The 19,873-nt window shown below is 41.5% G+C and overlaps 1 protein-coding gene across 3 annotated transcripts in view; it reads left to right on the top strand.

Moving 5' to 3' along the window:
* Positions 1-19,873, top strand: part of LOC142111301 (cytokine receptor common subunit beta-like) — a 110,771-nt gene that overhangs the window by 43,956 nt on the left and 46,942 nt on the right. For all 3 annotated transcript variants that reach the window (XM_075193799.1, XM_075193800.1, XM_075193798.1), the window contains 4 exons: positions 4,411-4,522; positions 7,552-7,675; positions 11,310-11,464; positions 16,930-17,059. In XM_075193799.1, coding sequence (XP_075049900.1) covers positions 4,456-4,522; positions 7,552-7,675; positions 11,310-11,464; positions 16,930-17,059 — 476 coding nt within the window. In that variant the 5' untranslated portion in view covers positions 4,411-4,455. The remainder of the gene's footprint in view (positions 1-4,410; positions 4,523-7,551; positions 7,676-11,309; positions 11,465-16,929; positions 17,060-19,873) is intronic.

Here is a 19,873-nt window from a genome sequence, read left to right as displayed (position 1 = left end):
GAAAAAAAATAGATTAGATTTTCACACTAAAAATGGAAATGTCAGTAGATCTTTGTAGGAATCATCCAAATCCACCCACCAGGGAGATGAGGTCAGATTTGCTGGGCACAGAAACACTCCAAAAATGGTATGGAGCTTGTTTTATTCAGTCAGTCAAACAATCAACCTCTACTGCATACATATAGTACTGAATTCTATTGCATGAGAATATTTTATTTTATTGCCTTGGGGAAATTGGAGATTAGAATTAATCTGATAGGAATAGCGTGTATTTGAATTTCACATTATACACAGGAACAGAACATTGCTGAATGTCAGAGCAAAACTGTGCCATTCTGGCCTCCCGGATCACATTTGCTGTTAATAGAGCAGAGTGAGGGGTCTCTTATGAGCATGCGTGGTCCCAATGCGCCACTCTGCTATTTTCATAGCAAATCGGGGCCACAGGGGATGTGGGGCCTTCAGAGGGTGATCAACTTGACATTTCTGAGCTCCCCTCACCTGCCAACCCCATAGCCGCTGCGCTCCCTGTACTTCCTATGACTCCCCTAACTACACACCTGTTACCATAAGTTAAGTTCTGAGAAGTAGTGGCAGTATGAGTCAGGGGCGGATCTAGGGGGGGCAATTGCGCACCTAGCACACTGCCGACTCCGGTCTTGTCTCTACAGCCCTGAACAAACTGACATGGAACGGAATGGATAGTAACCCGAAAGTGGCATCATACCCGGAAAGCCTTAACAACTAACAGAGGTCAATTAGAAGTTTTTCAGTTTGAGATCACTTCTGGGAAGTGACACTAACAGGGAAGTTGCACACTATACAAGGCAGGCATGCACCAACAGTTAACAGCTTTATTTACAGGGAGAGAGGGTTAAAGAATTTATGCAACTTTTCCCTGAAGTCTTTAAAAGGATACAACATGTAGGGAATTACATGTAGGAGTCCACAACTGGAAAGGATTCAAGAACTTACACCTTACACTTGGTGCTATAGAAAACCCTGCACTGTTTTATACTGACATGGTCATCTAATTACTGCACCATAAGTGGATATCCCTGCTATATCTATGTATAATTCTGTTATCACATGCTGTATCGCTTGTAAAAAATAAAATAAATCTACCCGAGAATTCTGCACTATGTATATATATATATATATATATATATATATATATATATATATATATATATATATTAGCTTTTTGCATCCTTCCAATTGAATTAATGTTGACTGCAGCAATTCGCTATTCTAGATATTCCGGGGGTTTTAAACCCTTATGTGGGCAGCACAGTGGCTAATTGGTTAGCACTTCTACCTCACAGCACTAAGGTTGATTCCCGAACAAAGCCTTAGGGCTAGATTTACTAAAAAGCTGGTTTTTAAAAAGTGGAGATGTTGCCTATGGCAACCAATCAGATTCTAGCTTTCATTTATTTAGTGCATTCTACAAAATGACAGCAAGAGTCTGATTGGTTGCCATAGGCAACATCTCCACTTTTTCAAACCCGCAGTTTAGTAAATATACCCCTAAGTGTTGTGGGGCGTTTCTCCCACTGTTTGCGTGGGTTTCCTCCAGATACTCAGGTTTCCTCCTACACTCCAAAAACATACTGGTAGGTTGATTGGCTGTTAACAAAATTTAATACTAGTGTGTGTGGAGCGGGGGGACTGGCAGGGACTGATGGGAATGACAAATATTCTTTGTACAGCACTGCTGAATTGGTGGCGCTATAGATGATGATGATGACTGATGAATTCTGCATATCAAACTCCAAGGTTTTTTTCTACCCGTGTCATTTTCCAAGCAAGAAATACTCCCACATAGCTGTATTTGTGTTTGAGATGCATGTTTTAGAACATTAATTTGTTTGTTTTGTAATAGTTACATCAGAATGTCCAGTATTATAAATGGATCTTGTCTACACTTTCAAAGAAAAAGTTCCAGCCACTGTACTGAACTACATAAACAATGTAACAATACAATAATATACTACAACTCTGCAATTAGAAACATAAAGGATGCATTGAATAAATGTAGTTTGAAATTTAAATGAAGAAATACAGTCCCGTCTGTTTTTAAAGGTTTTAATTTATTGTTAATTAGTTATGTTTTCATTGGACCAACCTATACACACACAGCTGAGCCTGCATGAGTAAATTACTACAAGCCACTGCTGTCTCCAGTGTGATGGGACAGTGCCTCACTTACGCTCCCTGCACCCTCCTCACTGCAGATGACGCCACAAAAGGGAACAGTGTGATAAGGGGACAGCAGTGTGATGAAATAGGAGCACTGTGATGAAGGGGGCGCAGTCTGATGAATCGGACAGCAGTTTGATGAAATGGGAACAGTGTGATGAAATGGGAGCAGTGTGATAAAGGGGAGCAGTATGATGAAGGGGGAGCAGTCAGATGAAGGGGACAGCAGTGTGATGAAATGGGAACAGTAGGATGAAGGGGGAGCAGTGTGATGAAAGCGGCAGCAGTGTGTTGAAAGGTGAGCAGTGTGATGAAGGGTTCAGTAGTATGATGAAGGAAGAACAGTGTGATGAAGGGGGTGCAGTGTGATGAAAGTGGCAGCAGTGTGATGAAAGGTGAGCAGTGTGATGAAGGGGGAGCAGTGTGATGAAGCATTCAGTAATATGATGAAGGAAGAACAGTGTGATGAAGGGGGTGCAGTGTGATGAAGGGGGTGCAGTGTGATGAAAGTGGCAGCAGTGTGATGAAAGGTGAGCAGTGTGATGAAAGGTGAGCAGTGTGATGAAGGGGGAGCAGTGTGATGAAGGGTTCAGTAATATGATGAAGGAAGAACAGTGTGATGAAGGGGGTCCAGTGTGATGAAGGGGGTGCAGTGTGATGAAAGGTGAGCAGTGTGATGAAGGGTTCAGTAGTATGATGAAGGAAGAACAGTGTGATGAAGGGGGTGCAGTGTGATAAAGGGGGTGCAGTGTGATGAAAGGTGAGCAGTGTGATGAAGGGGGAGCAGTGTGATGATGGTGCAGACATATCTGTTATTTGTTGCTCTTATTGTTGTGATTTTATAACTGAATAGTGTTTTACTTAAATAAAGCATATAACAAACCTGACCGACTTGTATTGTAAAATACATTAATTTGTGGGACACAGTGTTGTAGGGCATAGGGCCGACAGGAATCAGAACTGGAGAAGGGGAGGCATCTGGAGAGGGGGGGGGGGAGTCTGGAGAGGGGAGGAGCCATGACTGGAGAGGGAGAGTGGTCAGGATTAATCTATAAACCGCCCCCCCTAAAACAAAAGTCTAGATCTGCCCCTGGTATGAATGAAAGTAGCACTATGCCTATTTCAGTTTATTATTACTGACCACCTTGGAAAACGTGCTAAATAGTACATAGTACAGATGAGCACAATTTTCAAACATATTTTGCATATTATCTGCCTCACTTGACTGCGGAATTTTGCATGCTTTTGCAGCAGAATTTGGTATCAAGTGCTATGTGCGGAATTCCTCCTATAGTTTTATTTGCCTGGACATAATTATCAGCTATCATCGCCCAAGGCATATTTATAGTGCATAACTTTAGCAAAATGTAGAATGTACAAGGACAGTGCAGAGCAGCAAAAGCAGAACTCCACGTTTGTGTCACCGGAACTATGCATGCAACTCAGCACGAGACTTAAATAATATGTTGCAGCATTTTTGCTTAACTGTACCCCATAGGCACCATTAAACTTGTGCCATCTACTGGCCAAATGAATCCTAAGATATGCCAGAAAAGTGACTGGTTTTACCACATAATGATCATCTTCATACAAGCAATACAGTGCATAAGTGCATAAGGTCCACAAGTGCTGTTGTGATGTCAAAATTCACCATGCATCTCCCTGCATCTGGTTTTACGTGCAGGTGTTGATATATGCGGCAGTATAGTGTCATTTATGGGGTAAGTATATAACTATTTGTGATAGTGGCCGGACCTAACTTGATTTCCCACGCTTATGCAACAGATGACATGCAACTCTGCAAAAATGTCACCTCCTTTTTTGGGATATATAATGGTCTAGAAGTAGTGAGGATTTGGAAAAATATCTGATGTTGCAAAACTGCAGAGCTTTATAGTCCCTTAGGTGATGTAAATCACTGGTCATGCACTACTTTAAACTGGAGAAGTCCTAGCATCAAATGTTCATATTATTGACACAGGGGTTACAGAGATGGATATTTACATAAAGGGAGTGAGCACACACAACTCCATTACCTCTATAGGGTCTATTTACTAACAAGTCACGATAACCATGCAACAATAAAAAAATCTGTTATCATCCCAATTTATGAATAGGATCTCCTGAAGGGAGGAAAGCAATAATTAGTTAGCAGGTATGTATTAGGCACAAAGTGGTAATATTGGTTTTATTTCTTGTGCATTACAGCTTACAGGCGTGATATTTAAAGTGAAGCGTAAACGATTCTGGACGATGAAGAAAAACTGCATCTTGTGTTGTGTAATCTTTGGTCTTCTGTCTGCAATTCCAGAAAATCAAGGTTTGAATATTTCATAAGTCCTTTAAAATGCAAGCCCATTTTCTAGGAAAAATCTGTTTTAAAAGCATCTCACACTTTTTGCTGGATGTCTGGCAATGTTTGCTCTAGTGAGTAGGGAAGGGGAATGTGAAAGCCCAAACTTGTATCTTTGCAAACTCATGGAATATGAACTATCTGAATTCACCTGCAGACAAGCACCTATGTTAAAAACAACTTTATTTTATGCTTTATTTCCAGCAGAGGGCATCAGAAAAACGAACAAAAATTATTTGCAATTTTTTTTTTTACCAAATGGGCATATGAATTTTGCCAACACATATTGTGTGGAGCTCTAATTAAAAAAAATAATAATTTGAATATGCATTTAGAGAGCATTCATACCTGGAATCCTTTTTCTTTCTGTGCAATGTATAAGTCTTAGGGCTGGCTTCAGACACCCTACATGTATGAAAATTTAACAAGTATAGGAATTGGTGATCACTAAATTCCTTTTACTTTCTTTGTCTTTCAAATTAATACCTGTCTGCCATGGATCTATTTCAGTGGATAAAAACTTGCATTGATTATACACTATATGGACAAAAGTATTTGGACGCTTGACCATTACACCAAGAGGGACTGTAATGACATTCTATTCCAATACATATACTTTTATATGGAGTTGGTCCACGTTTTGCAGCGTTAACAGCTTCCACTCTTCTTGGAAGGCTTTCCGCAAGATTTTGGAGTGTTTCTGTGGGAATTTGTGCCCATTCAATCTGTAGAGCATTTATGAGGTCAGGCACTGATGTTGGATGAGAAGGTCTGGCTCACAATCTCCACTTCATCACAAAGGTGTTTGATGGGGTTGAAGTCAGGGCTATGTGCAGGCCAGTCAAGTTCTTCCACACTGAACTCATCAAACCATGTCTTTGTAGTCCATACTTTGTGCATTGGGGCACAGTCATTTTGGAATAAAAAAGGGCCTTCCCCAAACTGTTGCCACAAAGTGGGCAGCATAGCAATGTCCAAAATGACTTGGTATGCTGAAGCATTAAGATTGCCCTTCACTGAAGATAAGTGGCACATCTCAAACCCTAAAACACAGCCCCATACCATTATCCCTCCTCCACCAAACTTCACAGTTGGCATAATACAGTCAGACAGGTAATGTGCCAAACCCAGGCTCGCCCATCTGACTGCCAAACAGGGAAGCGTGATTCATCACTCCTCAGAAAATGTTTTCACTGCTCCACAGTCCAGTGTCGGTGTGCTTTACACCACTCCATCCAACACTTGGTATTGTCTTGGTGATGTGAGGCTTGCATGCAGCTGCTTGGCCGTGGAAACCCATTCCATTAAGCTCCCGCTGCACAGTTTTTGTGCTTACATTAATGCCAGTGGCAGTTCGGAGCTCTTCAGCTATGGAATCAGCAGAGCATTGGCTACTTGTATGCACCATGCGCTTAGCAGACGTTGACCCCGCTCTGTGATTTTACATGGTCTTCAGCTTCGTGGCTGAGTTGCTGTTGTTCCTAAATGCTTCCACTTTCTAATAATATCAATTACAGTTGACCGTGGAATATCCAGCAGGGATGAAATTTCATGAACCATCTTATTGCAAAGGTGGCATCCTATCACAGTACCACGCTTGAAGACACTGAGCTCCTCAGAACGACCCATTTTGTATCACAAATATTTGCAATCGGAGACTGCATGGCTAGGTGCTTGATTTTATACACCTCTGGCAACGGGTCTGATTGACACACCTCAATTCAATAATTAACAGGTGTGGCCAAATACTTTTGTCCATATAGTGTATTTTGTGTTGTATTCTGGTGCTTTTATATAGTGTGTCGTAACCAATGGATATTAAGAACTTTTCTCATGTCTGATTGCAACTTGCATGTTAGTTGCATGTTTAAAAAGAGCATGCAACTTGAGCGTAGTTCTGGCCGTAATCAAATCCAAGTTTACCTCAAAATACATTTCACTTGAACGTGGGTGGAATTATGCTTAAACAGTAGTTGGCATATGTAGACACACACAACAGACTGCAGTATACACACATGTGTAAGTAATGTGTAAGTACAAGAAAAGTTCACATCGGAACGCAAAAATTTTATTTGCTCAAAATTGACAATTGCATTTTAATTAATTTTTATTTTTTAAAAAATTCATATTAAATAAAAAAAATCAATGTGTACTGTACATACAATGCATTTTTATAGTATATCATAGTTGCATACAGTTGTAACGAGATAGTTGCTGACACACATACGTGTACTTTTCAATTCAAAGACTATGCTGTGTCAGTCATCACTATGAGTCGGCATTTACTTCTGACCTGTAGGGTGTGTAGAAGATACGGCCGAAACAAACGCACTTACGACAAATACTGGACTTGAATCAGCCGTATCTGCATTGGAACATCCCTTCCCTCTCCCGATCCACCTTTGAAGTCGTGTCAGTTGCATGTGGACATGGATTGCATGCAGTGCCGGTGCTAGGGTCTATGGCGCCCTAGGCATTTTGTCAAAATCGGCTCCCCCCCCCCCCCCCGCAAAAATCGGCGGCCTACTCCCTCCTACCTCCACACCCCGTCTTTCCTTACCTTGAATCACCACCGCCGCCCCTCTGCTCCGTCTCCTCCACTCACTGACATTGTCGGGCTGTGATGATGATGTCACCGCCCGACAGTCAGTGAGTGGAGGGGAGGAGACGGAGCAGAGAGGTGGCAGTGGTGAGCAATAGCCTCTTCCCCCCTCCCTGTGGATGTATCTGCATGCTGTGCGGCGGTCGTGACAGGTATGATCAGCGGTCGCCGCACAGCTTTAAAGTAATGTTCATTCTGTGGCGCCTCCAGGCGCCCTCCAGAGCCCGGCGCCCTAGGCAAGTGCCTAACCTTGCCTAATGGGAGCGCCGGGCCTGATTGCATGCAATTGCGTTCATTGGCGTAATATCCATTTTAGTCTTGTGCAGTTTCCGCTTCTGCTTGACACTTTCTTCATTGTGTCATCTTAGTAACTATATGCTTGTTTTCCCCTTAGGTTATAAGATAATTGACAGTTTGTCGTGCTACATGCTGTACCAAAAACACACGGTCTGCTCATGGTCAGAAAGCCGCAATGCCACACAGTTTGTGAACATGAGTCTGGCATTAAATAACGGAAGGTAAGTCTATGGCTTTCTCTGCCTTTTCTGAGTAAAGTATCTACAGATCTTAGGATTGACTGGACAAAACATTAAAAGGTCGCTTAAGCAGCCGCAAAATGCAGCACTGCAAATGGCGTTTTGTGATGTCAGACACCTATGCGCTCATTTCTGCATTGAGTCCATGTTTTATAGGGTCAAGATGGCGCCAGCTGCTGGGATGAAGAATTTTGCCCCATCAGATGGTAGATTTGGGCAGTTCATATCGTTCTTTGCTGAGCGTGCACAAGGCGCATGAGCTTCTATACAGCATTATAAGAAGATTTTGTTTGCAGAAAAAATATTTAACGCAATTGCCGACATCTCAGAGGTCCCATAGATAGCGGAGGGGAGCTCAATGAAGTAAGGGACGGACAGGACTTAGGGCCTAATTCATTAAGGATCTTAACTTGAGAAACTTCTTATTTCAGTCTCCTGGACAAAACCATGTTACAATGCAAGGGGTGCAAATTAGTATTCTGTTTTGCACATAAGTTAAATACTGACTGTTTTTTCATGTAGCACACAAATACTTGATAGCTTATTTGTACACTGAAATTTAAAGTTGATACTTGTGTGCTACATGAAAAAACAGTCAGTATTTAACTTATGTGCAAAACAGAATACTAATTTGCACCCCTTGCATTGTAACATTAGGCCCTTAGTGATGCATCTTGTGTCTTAAATACCCGCTCACGTCCTTACGATGATGCGGATCATCAGCGTGGCTTCAGGGAGATTGCCAGAGTCTCTCGGGAGTCTGCGAGATCACCCACTATTTCAGGAATCTCCCGGTAGAGTTGACAAGTATGTACTTCAACACCCTTCACAGGGTTGAGAGTATATATTTATGGGGCATTTCCGGATTTGCGGGTGGACAAAGCCATTTCTTTCTGATGCAACATTTAATTATTAAACGTCTTTGTAGATGGAGAAGATCAGACCTCCGGCTTATGCTTTCAATGGGACACCATTTTCACTTCCGATTCCAAGGCACAATAATAGGAACAGTTTAACCAATCTAAAGAGAACCTTCAAATATGCAAAAGTGACACCTGCCAATGTCCCTTCACTCTCGTGACTTAATTAAGACATAATGGAGGCTCGACAAACACAGTAATGTAGGAGAAAAAGTGGAATGTGGGCATTTGTGCACATAGCTGCATTTTATTAGAGAAAATCCGTTTTTTGTAACAGGAAACATACTCAGAAAATATATTTTTAATATGTTATATAACATTTAATGAATATAACTTGTAATAGTATTATTGAACTTTGCTATTTATTATATTATTTTGATGACTGGGGATTTTTGTGATTGTATTCCCTTTCATGGCTGGGTAATATTTCACCTCTTCTCTGGGTGCACTCATCAGCTCCTTCGGCCTCAAGTACCACCTTTATGCTGATGACACTCAACTCTACCTTTCCTCTCCTGATCTCTCTCCCTCCCTTCTTTCCAGGGTATCCACATGCCTCTCTGCCATCTCCTCCTGGATGTCCTCTAGATTTCTTAAACTCAATCTTGCTAAAACTGAACTCATTGTCTTTCCTCCCTCTCGTACCTCTTTCCCCTCTGACCTCTCCATCACTGTTGACAACTCATCTATCTCCCCTGTTCCCCAACTCCGCTGCCTAGGTGTCATCCTCGACTCCTCTCTCTCCTTTGCCCCTCACATTCACTCTCTCGCCAAATCCTGCCGTTTCCAGCTTCGCAAACATTGCCCGCATTCGGCCCTTCCTCTCCCAGGATGCCACCAAATCTCTCGTCCACTGTCTGATTATCTCCCGCTTGGACTACTGCAACCTTCTCCTTATCGGCCTCCCCCTCTCTCATCTCGCTCCCCTTAGATCTGTACTTAACGGCGCTGCTAGGCTTATTTTCCTCTCTCGCCGGTCCACCTCTGTATCCCCACTCTACCAAGCCCTTCACTGGCTCCCCTTCCCCTACAGAATCCTTTTCAAGCTCCTCACTCTGACTTACAAGGCCCTCGCCAACTCCACTGCTCCCTACATCTCTAACCTTATCTCTATTCACACTCCCTCCCGCTCACTGCGATCGTCCAACAATCGTCGCCTCTCTTCCCCTCTGATTACCTCCTCTCACGCACGTATCCAAGACTTCTCCTGCGCCGCTTCCCTCCATTGGAACAAGCTCCCCCGCTCCATCAGAACTTCCCCTAATCTGTCCTCTTTCAAACGTACAGGACAATCTCTGGATATATGGACCACTACTAAGCGCAAGTATTGTAACCAATTCTTTTCAAACTTGGACATTTAGTCAAGCTTCACCGGACCGTGATATCCTCCAGGACTGTAACCAAGTCATTATATTGTATTCTATTCTATCTGTCTGTTTATGAAGATTTTCTGTTGGACATTTTTCTTTGAACTTATCAGTTCTCTACTCAATACACCAAGGTCTATGACCATTTATATGTACATGTTTTAACCCGCATATGGAATTATGTATTTTATTGTATATGTTTGCGCAATTTAACACATGACTTACTGTTGTACTCTCTGATAAAACTATTTTGTTTATAGCTCCCGGCATATCCATTATTTAGGTAGAGCGCGGAATACTTTGTATTTATGTACATTAAAAACCCACCTTTTCCTTAAAGCCTTCCAGTCTCATGCCTAAAATCCCACCGGTCGGCTACCTCTCTTTCTCATCCCTTCTTCCCTTCTCCCCCTTCCTCGACTCCGTCTCCGTTTCTCCCGTCTCTCCGTCTCATCCATGTGTCTGTCTGTCTTCCCCTCCCTTTAGATTGTTTGCTCCTTTGAGCAGGGCTCTCCTACCTTCTGTTTCCATCACTTTTAACTGCACTCTCCAGCTACTCAGCTCTCCTCCTCTCAGTCCCTCTGCCCTCTGTCTCCTCTCGCTTCTCTCCGCTCCCCTCATTGACTCTCAACCTGTCATCCGTGCCCACCCTCTTGGGCCATAGTTACCTGCCTATACTCACTTTTCCCCTCCCTCCCTCTCTTTCATGCTGTGCCTGAGCCCCCAGAGTTATAGTGCTTTACTTGTACTGTGCTGTTTCACCTTGTACTGTGCCATTGTTTGTCCTTGTACGGCGCTACGGATACTTTGTGGCGCCCTATAAATAAAAATGAATAATAATAATAATAATTTACAGTGAAAATGTAGAAGTCACTAGGTAGCTAAAACTTAAAAAATAAAGTGGTTTTAATAGCTTGTTTTGTCCTGCAATATTATCTACCCTACTAAGAAACATGTGGATAATAACACTCACTGAAGAATTTTGTGACTATAAAAGTTCACAGGTACAATGATTTTTTTTCACAGCCCACTGAACCCTGGAGTGACTTCTATATTTTTTATTTATTTTCTTCTATACTTTTAGTTTATAGTAGTAAGTACATTTGTTATTTTTATAATACCCATGTTCCCGTATGAGATGATCTTCATATCCAGGTGTCTCTTACCTTCTCTAACAATTACACCTTCCTTTATGGAACACATCACACATCTGACATCATTACTCTCCAAATATATGAGTGTGTTATACAGGATATTTACATATATTGATATCACATTTGTAATAACACATACAGCCTAGTTAACTTAAATGTTATGTTTTGTTTGTAGCCAAATTTGTATGAAAATTGAACCAGTGAGAATTACACCAACTCATCTAAACTGGACTTGTTATCTACCTTACTCAGATCCAAACTATAACTGGATATATTTAACTTTCATACCGAATAAACAACTAGAGAGTCGACTTAATGTTTCTACTGAAGGTAAGTGTATTGCGTTTACTACTGGTCAGAGTATTGCGGTGGTGAAACTAAAGTCCTGTGACACCTGGAGCTAAATCTAACCAGGGGTTCCCATTGCTCCATAATACAGCAAACATACAACACCCAACTACCAATAAAGTGCACACAGATCGTATATATTTATATTAAGCATCATTTTAAGAATAAACTATAAGCATCAGTTTAATTAAGTTTGAATTAAGTCTTCCGTTATAACCCCCTATTTTCAATTGGTCATTACTTTGGAATAGTACAACATGAAAATTACCCTATATATATATCAAACCCAATCCTGGCCTTCACCCTATTCCCATGATTACTTATCACTACTCCACTAATACTAGAACTTCCCATCCACCATGCACCTCCAACCCAGCCAAATACATCCCCATTCCCACCTGCACTCACCTTCTTCTATGCACCCTGGAACATTTGTTCCATGCGCAAAAAACTCACATCCATTCATGGAACTTTTTACTTCTCACTCCTTCACTCTCCTTGCTCTCATGGAAACCTGGACCTTCGACACTGTCTTCACTGCTGTAATCTCGTTTGGTGGTCTCTCTTTCTCCTACACTCCTCATGCCAGTGACCGTCATGGTGGTGGCATGGGCATAATGCTGTCTCCTGGCTGCATCTACACTGTACTTCTCCCTGAACTCTCTCTCTCTCATTGTCCCCCTTTGAAGTTCATTGCATTCGATCATTGCTTCCATTCCAACTGTATTGCAGTTGTCTTTCGCCACCCTGCCCCCTATTTCAATTCATTGACAACTTTGCTGCTTGGTTCTATCATTTTGTCTCTCCACTGACCTTCTTTCTCTTATTCTTTGAGAATTCAACATTCCCATAGATCACCCTCTTAACTCTGCAGCCTCTAAAGTCTTCACTCTCACTGGAAGAGGGACGTCACCTTCCACCCACCGTGACAATCACTCTATTGATATCATATTTGCCAACTTAATGACATAACCAACTTTTCCAACTCTGCCTTCCCACTCTCCGATCATAGCCCTCTGTCATTCAACCTCTCCCATCCCCCTGCTCTACCACCCCTCCTAAAACTGCTTGCATTCAGCATCAGTATCACACCCTACTTTTCATGGCCTCTTTCGAAAACCTCCTTCCTTCCATCTCCTCCCTATCCTACCCCAATCCCAATGCTGCTCTCCCTTTACAACATTTCAATGTGAAGCCCTTGAGGCCTCCAACTAACCAAACTCCAATCCTGACACTCCCCACAGACTTGATACCTACAAGGATGCTCCCACTCTGTCGAGCACCAATGAAGGAAATTCAGACCACTCCTCCCATTCGCTTCCAAAATCCTTGAAATTGTATTCAACTGACTGACCCATTTCCTCACCCCCCACTCCCTTTTTGACGCTCTACAGTCCAATTTCTGATCTTTTCACTCCACAGAAACCCTTCCCCACCAAAATGACCAGCGTCCATCTCTTAGCTAAGTCTAAAGGCCGCATCTCCATCCTCACACTACTCAACCTCTCCACCACCTTTGATACTGTTGATCACTCTCTCCTCCTCGACACTCTCCAATTCCTTTGCGGTCATGACACTGTCTCTCTTCTGTTCTCCTCCTACCTCTCTGGTTGCACCATCATTGTTTCCACCTCTCATTCTTCCTCTACTCCCATGCCATCCTTTCTCCTGCCTATCCACCCTTCAGTTCATCATGAACGCTGTGAGCAGACTAAATTTTCTCTCCCGCTGCTCCTCATTTGCTGAACCGCAAATCCCTCAACTGGCTTCCTGTTGCTGAACTCAGTTCAAGCGCTCTCTCCCTCACCTATAAAGCCCTCCACAATGACTATACTGCTGACCTTATCTTATGATATACCCCTGCTCGACCCTTATGCTCCACCATTGACCAATCCCCTCCAAAGGGGCTGTACTCCTAGTTAACCTTCTAATAGACACATCCTTCGAACAGCATTCGACCTTAGGGTTATTGCATTATACAAAAGACATTACAAACAAATACACTTCATATAAACATATTATAAACAGATTACATGCAATATAAACACTTAATTCTACTCATTATTCTAGCCCAGGAAGACGCAAGAGCTAAGGGTTCTTACATACAGTGTTTAAAAATGACAAATGTAGGCAAAACTTTTTACTTTCTCTTTTAACAGAGAAATTAGTCAAAGGAAGTTCTCAGTTTTTCTGCAGTGCAGTATGGTATATACTTAATGAGCACTCCCATGGTACTCAATGATACTTAATGTTAGTGCTTGGACATGTTGCAGTCAACTTTGACAGTGATGCAAAGTGAAGTGAACGCTTATCAGAAATATTGTTCGGGTGGGACTATTTGATTGTTGCTAACGTTGCTTTACATAGTATTTCTGGAGCTTGTTTACTCATGTACTTAGCGCATCTATCTGGCTTCTTAATTTAACATAAGTACTTCCACTGTGTTATATTTTTGGGGGGAGATCAATTACTTCGAAGGTCATTCACTAGCTACAAAATACATAAGTATATAAACGATCAGGGAATTTGACCGCTGTCTTTATACATAGTAGTATGACCACTTTACTTATTTTTTAAAATGACTCAATGCAGACGCAAACATGTGCCGGATTGTGGGCTCGTATACAGGGGCAGATCTAGTCATTTATCTTTTATTTCCATCAAACATTTGGGAGCTTACATCAGAATAGAGCAAAGTTAGCTCTTAATGATGCTTCTACCAGTCCTTCTGAGACCTGTTTGTAGCCATTGGTGTATCAATACAAAGCCTCCAGTAACAGTAGAGGAAAAAGATTTGAGCATGGAGACAAAGCCTTGATGTCTATTTAAAACCTGCTCATGTTGGAGCTGTGTATTAAATATGTCACTAGACTGGACAGGAGACATGGCTAATCCAATCTGTTAGCACAGCCAATCCAGTCAGTTGCTGTATTCATCACGGACCTCTTGTCCATGTCACAGAATGCTATGTACGGTTAGCCATTGTCCCCCAGGACTGTGCTTTGCTCCTCCTCCTGTGACCAGCAGTTACAAGCAGCTAAATGCAGGAGTCCTGGCTTGAAGGCGCATACTACAGTACTAGTTGGGGGAAGCACTTTGGAAAGAGAGGGGTAACCCATGTAAGAACCTTAGCCTCAGTGTTTGTATGCACCGACCACTAACAATAAAACTTTTTTTACAGCTGGCTGATCTCAGAGCATTTTAGTGTTTCCTCTTTTGCAAAAAAAAGCTTATGTGACTCTTCCACTTCCTGGTTCTCGTAGTGCCCTGTCATGACTTGACTTAATCTGTATTACTGAGGAAGGAAGATATAGATGTGTGTCTGCTAATAGCACCCTCTGTTTTATCAGATCGTCACATGGTAACTCTCCAGCTGTCTGTCACCATAGCTGTTAAATAGTTTCAGAATTTGCAATTCTCTGATGAATTAAAATATTCACATAGGGGTTGCAACGATGAAAAAAATTGATTTTACTGACATTACTATGTTTAACTGCTTTGGCATCATTGAGATTTTATCATGCATGTAACATGACCACATAGCATTTATATATTTATATCAAGTGAGGTGCAGAAGTAACCACATGTAACACATACAATTAATTAATCCCTGTTACTCTCCCACAGTAGGCAACATGTTTAAGAACTTTTAGATAGTTTGCACGTAACAATGCCTACGTCTGTATATAAACAGGAATTATTGGTTTCACATATTGGACCATATGTTAAACTTGCCACGCAACAATGTGGTCGCTTGTACGGCCATTCCCAAGTTCATAAAAAAATTCAGTCCAAATAAAAGACTATTTGTTTCAGAGAGTAGAGTCTCCTCGTTCAAGCCTTTAAGCGAGTTAGTTAAGCAAAGATATTCTAAGACCTCTTGTGTTAAATAAAATATAAATGTTGACACTGGTAAAAGAAAATACTACCTCTTAATTGAAAGTAATTTACCTGATTTTGATTTTGAGTCATTGGACAAATGCTGTGATATTGGCTAATTGGCCAGAGGCTGACATATTGGTTAATTGGCCGGAGCATGTGATATTGGAAATTGGCCCGAGGCTGTGATATTGGTAATTGGCCCGAGGCTGTGGTAATGTGTTATTGGCTGGAGGCTGAGATATTGGTTAATTGGCCAGAGGCTGTGATACTGGTAATGGATCTGAGGCTCAGATACTGGGTAATTGGCATGTACTTACCAGATGTTGGAGATTAATGTGGATATAGGTAAAGAGAGATTCCCTTATGGTGTAGTACTATACTGGGATAATTAGTGCTACAAACTCTGTATCTGCATCACGTACAATCTACTAGCAAAGTCTCAACTAATCTGTTGTCCAAAACAAAATAATTCCCTCGATGGCCAGAAATACCTCAGGGGGTAAATGTATCAAGGTGAGAGTTTTCCGGCAGGTTTGAAAAGTGGAGATGTTTCCTATAGCAAGATTCTAGCTTTCTTTTTGTAGAATGCAATAAATAAATGATAGCTAGAATCTGATTGGCTTTTCAAACCCACCAGAAAACTCTCAGCTTGATACATTTACCCCCAGGTCTTTTATCATACATCCCAATTGTCCCGATTTAGGTGGGACAATCCCAATTTGAAGGACTGTCACGCGGATTATAACTTTTGTCCTGATTCAAGGACCAGATCACAGGTGCCCCTTCAATGCTGCATGTACCAGCAGCAGGTGCACGCAACATTATGGGTTGTTTTTAGGGGAAAGGAAGGGGTCTGGGTGAGGGTGGCCCAGCGCTTCTGAAGTGCAGGACAGTCCCCTCCTTGGGGATGTGGCCACACCTTGTACAGTGTGACTATGCATCTTTCTTGAGCACTGGATGTCCCGATTCCAAAGCTAAAAAGATTACTTGGCAGATTTACTTTATCGATAAATCATTATGGAGCAAACAGTAGGGAGAGGAGGAGAAATATCAGCATTAAACACGGCCAATAGTGCAATATCATAAAAAAATTTTAAAGCTCCATTCTATGAATACATGTCGGCTACCAGTCCTTCTGTCCTCCTGCTGCCTGTGGAAGTGAAACTCTCTGTGGTGCAGTGGAGGAGGCGCTTGTACTATGCAGCACAGTGACTCAGCCTAAACTAGGAACAACACTTGTTTGATACAAATAAGCAATTTTGAAATTGATGTCTTCTGTGTTTTGTGTATATTAATTTGGGAATATTAAAAAAGCTATTTATGCTAGTGCACCATTGGCAGTGTTTTGTTTTCTCTTAATCTACTCCTCCCCTTACTACTTGTTCCAAATTGACCTCCATAAAGGAACTGAAGTTGTTCCTGATTAAGTAATTACTGAAAAGTAATGTTTGGAACCTCTCCACCCCAGAATAACTGGCTCCTAAGTTAGATTTTGCCACTCATCTTGTTTTACCTTCTGTGCACTGCAGATATTCTTTCATCCTCTCTATATCTACAATTTATAGGAGATACAGCCAAACCGCAAAACCTGCGCTGTAAAGATGCTTATGGTCAGATAACATGTTCCTGGGAGGTGAGGCTGGCAGTAACTGACTCTGTTGACTTCAGTCTGTATTACATCAATGAGTCTGGAGGGTAAGTTCAAAACAGCTGGAGGAATAGAGATGTGAAATATTAATTCTCTGAATGTTCTGGTGCCCAATCTAATGTCAGTGAATATTTTTAAGCCAATGCCAACATTGTGGAGTTTGTAAGTTGGGGCAGGAGCCTTGGAAGTGGAGGCAACCTGGCATTGCCTGGTCTCCTCCCCTGTTTCCTGCATGTTCATTATAGTATTGGGATATGCAAAGTCCATCAGTAAATAGATATGTGCCCTTTGAAGAGTTCAACACACCGGGGAGCATTTAAGTAAACAGGTGCATACGAAAAATGTGGTCTTTCCCATAGAAGTTTGATTAAATTTTGTAACCTTGAAAAACAGTAAGGGCTAGATTTACTAAGCTGCGGGTTTGAAAAAGTGGGGATGTTGCCTACAGCAACCAATCAGATTCTAGCTGTCATTTTGCAGAAGGTACTAAATAAATGAAAGCTAGAATCCGATTGGTTGCTATAGGCAACATCCCCACTTTTTCAAACCCGCAGCTTAGTAAATCTAGCCCTAAGAGTCTATATGGGAAACAGCATATTTGTTTCTTGGTTCCAGTTTCCAGAAATGTGTTCCAGATGTTCTATAAATTGTAATCTTGCAAGCAGGGCCCTCTTGCCTCTTAGGGGTATATTTACTAAACTGCGGGTTTAAAAAAGTGGAGATGTTGTCTATAGCAACCAATCAGATTCTAGCTGTCATTTTGTCGAATGTACTAAATAAATGATAGCTAGAATCTGATTGGTTGCTATAGGCAACATCTCCACTTTTTCAAACCTGCAGATTAGTAAATATGCCCCTTAGTCTGTTTGTGAACACCCAGATAATATGAGAATTATGATTTATTGCTCTGTATCCAATTTTGTTATTTATATTAATAATAATAATAAAAATAATAATAATAATAATAATAGTAATCTCTCTTCTTTTCCGGTGCTGTATGCAGAGAGGCTCCTGCTCCCTTAAGCATTACAGCCATTATGAAATATTGCTTACGGGAGGTAAGAGTCTCACTATACAGTTGTGTTAGTGCTGTAAAGGCAGCAGTAGCCTTTGTTTTGGCTATACTGTATATTTTTATTATTTTGTATATAAATCTTATACTCTTTTATAAGGTAACTAGTAGCCTTGCACTAACATTTTAAAAAAAATAAGTAGAGTGTTGGGCAGGACAATAACTGTCTGAAGATTTCTTACGTCATTGCACCTAATTTTGCTTATGAAGGAAGCATTAGGGTTTTCTCTCTCTACCCCCACTCTCGTTTTTTATTCAATGTCTCCACCCCCCCTCTCCCCGATAGTTCATTACTTACCTAAGCCCCCCAAGAGGCGGTACTGCTCCTCTCAGGTCTTCTTCACTGGAGGAGGCGCAATTTTATGATGTCATGCTTAAGGGAGTCGGTGGATGGAGAAAAAAGCTCTGGATTGGTCGCATCCGGTTCCAGATGGTGCCATTGGGTGCAGAACACTGCTGAATAGAGATGCTCACTGAACCCCGTGTTTTGGTTTTGTTTTTGGTTTTGGATCTGGATTACCGTTGTGTTCTGGTTTTGGTTTTGCAAAACCGCCATTGCGTGTTTTGGTTTTGGTTTTGGCTTTGTTTGGTTTTGTTTTGCCATTTTTGAAAAAAATACAATTTTTTGGGTCTAAAATAACCTAATTTAGTGCTCAACAAGTTTCTTGGATAAGTGAGGTAATTCTAAAGCTAATAAATTATCCAAAAAACAGTTTAATCCCTGGTAGGCCGTCCTTAATGCGAACACTTGCCTGCAAATTATACAGACAAATCTGGTTGTCTACCTCGTCCATCTTTGATTACAGGCAATGTAGCCATCATCTTTGGGTGTATATTACACCCTCCACTTGTAGTTGAATAGAAAAAAAGCAGCCTGCATAGACTGTGAATTAGAAAGTAAAAATAAATGGACCATGGTAGTTTGGTGGCTATCTATGCCCCCCCCAGACCTCCACTTGAAGTTGAATAGAAAAAAAGCAGCGTGCATAGACTGTGGAATTAGAAAGTAAAATAAATGGACCACGGTAGTTTGGTATCTGTCTGCATCAGACCCCCTCTCCACTAGGAGTAAAATAGAAAACTATTCAGCCGTTATAGAGTCTAGAATATAAATAGAAATTGAGAAAGGCAATTTGGTATCTGTCTGCATCATAATCATCAACATCATCATTAGTGCCCTCGTGGCCTACACAAATCTCCCCCTCATCCTCTTCCAATTTAAAAGTGGCATCCTCAATTGGTGTATCACCGGCTACACTCGAGCTGTTCAGGCACACATCAGCAGAACTGCTGAAAGGGCCCTTCTTTATGGGTACACTGTCACTAACAGAATGCTCACGATTAGACATACTACTGTTGGATGGACTCTCCACAGGGATTGGTGTCATTTCTGATTCAGAGCAAACATTATCCTCTAATGCCTTACTGTTAACTTGCAGCTCGACTTTGATGCGTAACAGTAGTTGTGCACCACTTGTAGGCTCTGTAACATTTTTGGATCTGCCACTAATAGAGAAAGGTGAAGGCCTCATTCTCTCTTTGCCACTGCGTATGTAGAATGGCATGTTGGCAATTTTTTTTTATCGGCAGTTAACTTTTCCTCAGTTACACTTCGTTTTCGCTTCAACACGGTAAAAAAAATTTTGGTGTGTGTTTTTTTGCCTGATTTCAAAAGACGGTGTAGTTTGACATCGCCTTTCCCAGATGACGTACTGGGAACACTACCATCAGGACTGGTGACAGAACCTGGTTGCTCATTTTGTTCATATGTGGATTGCTTTAAATCCAT

This window comes from Mixophyes fleayi (genome assembly GCF_038048845.1).
Source record: "Mixophyes fleayi isolate aMixFle1 chromosome 4 unlocalized genomic scaffold, aMixFle1.hap1 SUPER_4_unloc_2, whole genome shotgun sequence".
In the NCBI taxonomy this organism is placed as follows: Eukaryota; Metazoa; Chordata; class Amphibia; order Anura; family Limnodynastidae; genus Mixophyes; species Mixophyes fleayi.
The sequence above is the reverse complement of the archived record's forward strand: the minus strand, read 5'-3'. Positions and strand labels throughout refer to the sequence as shown.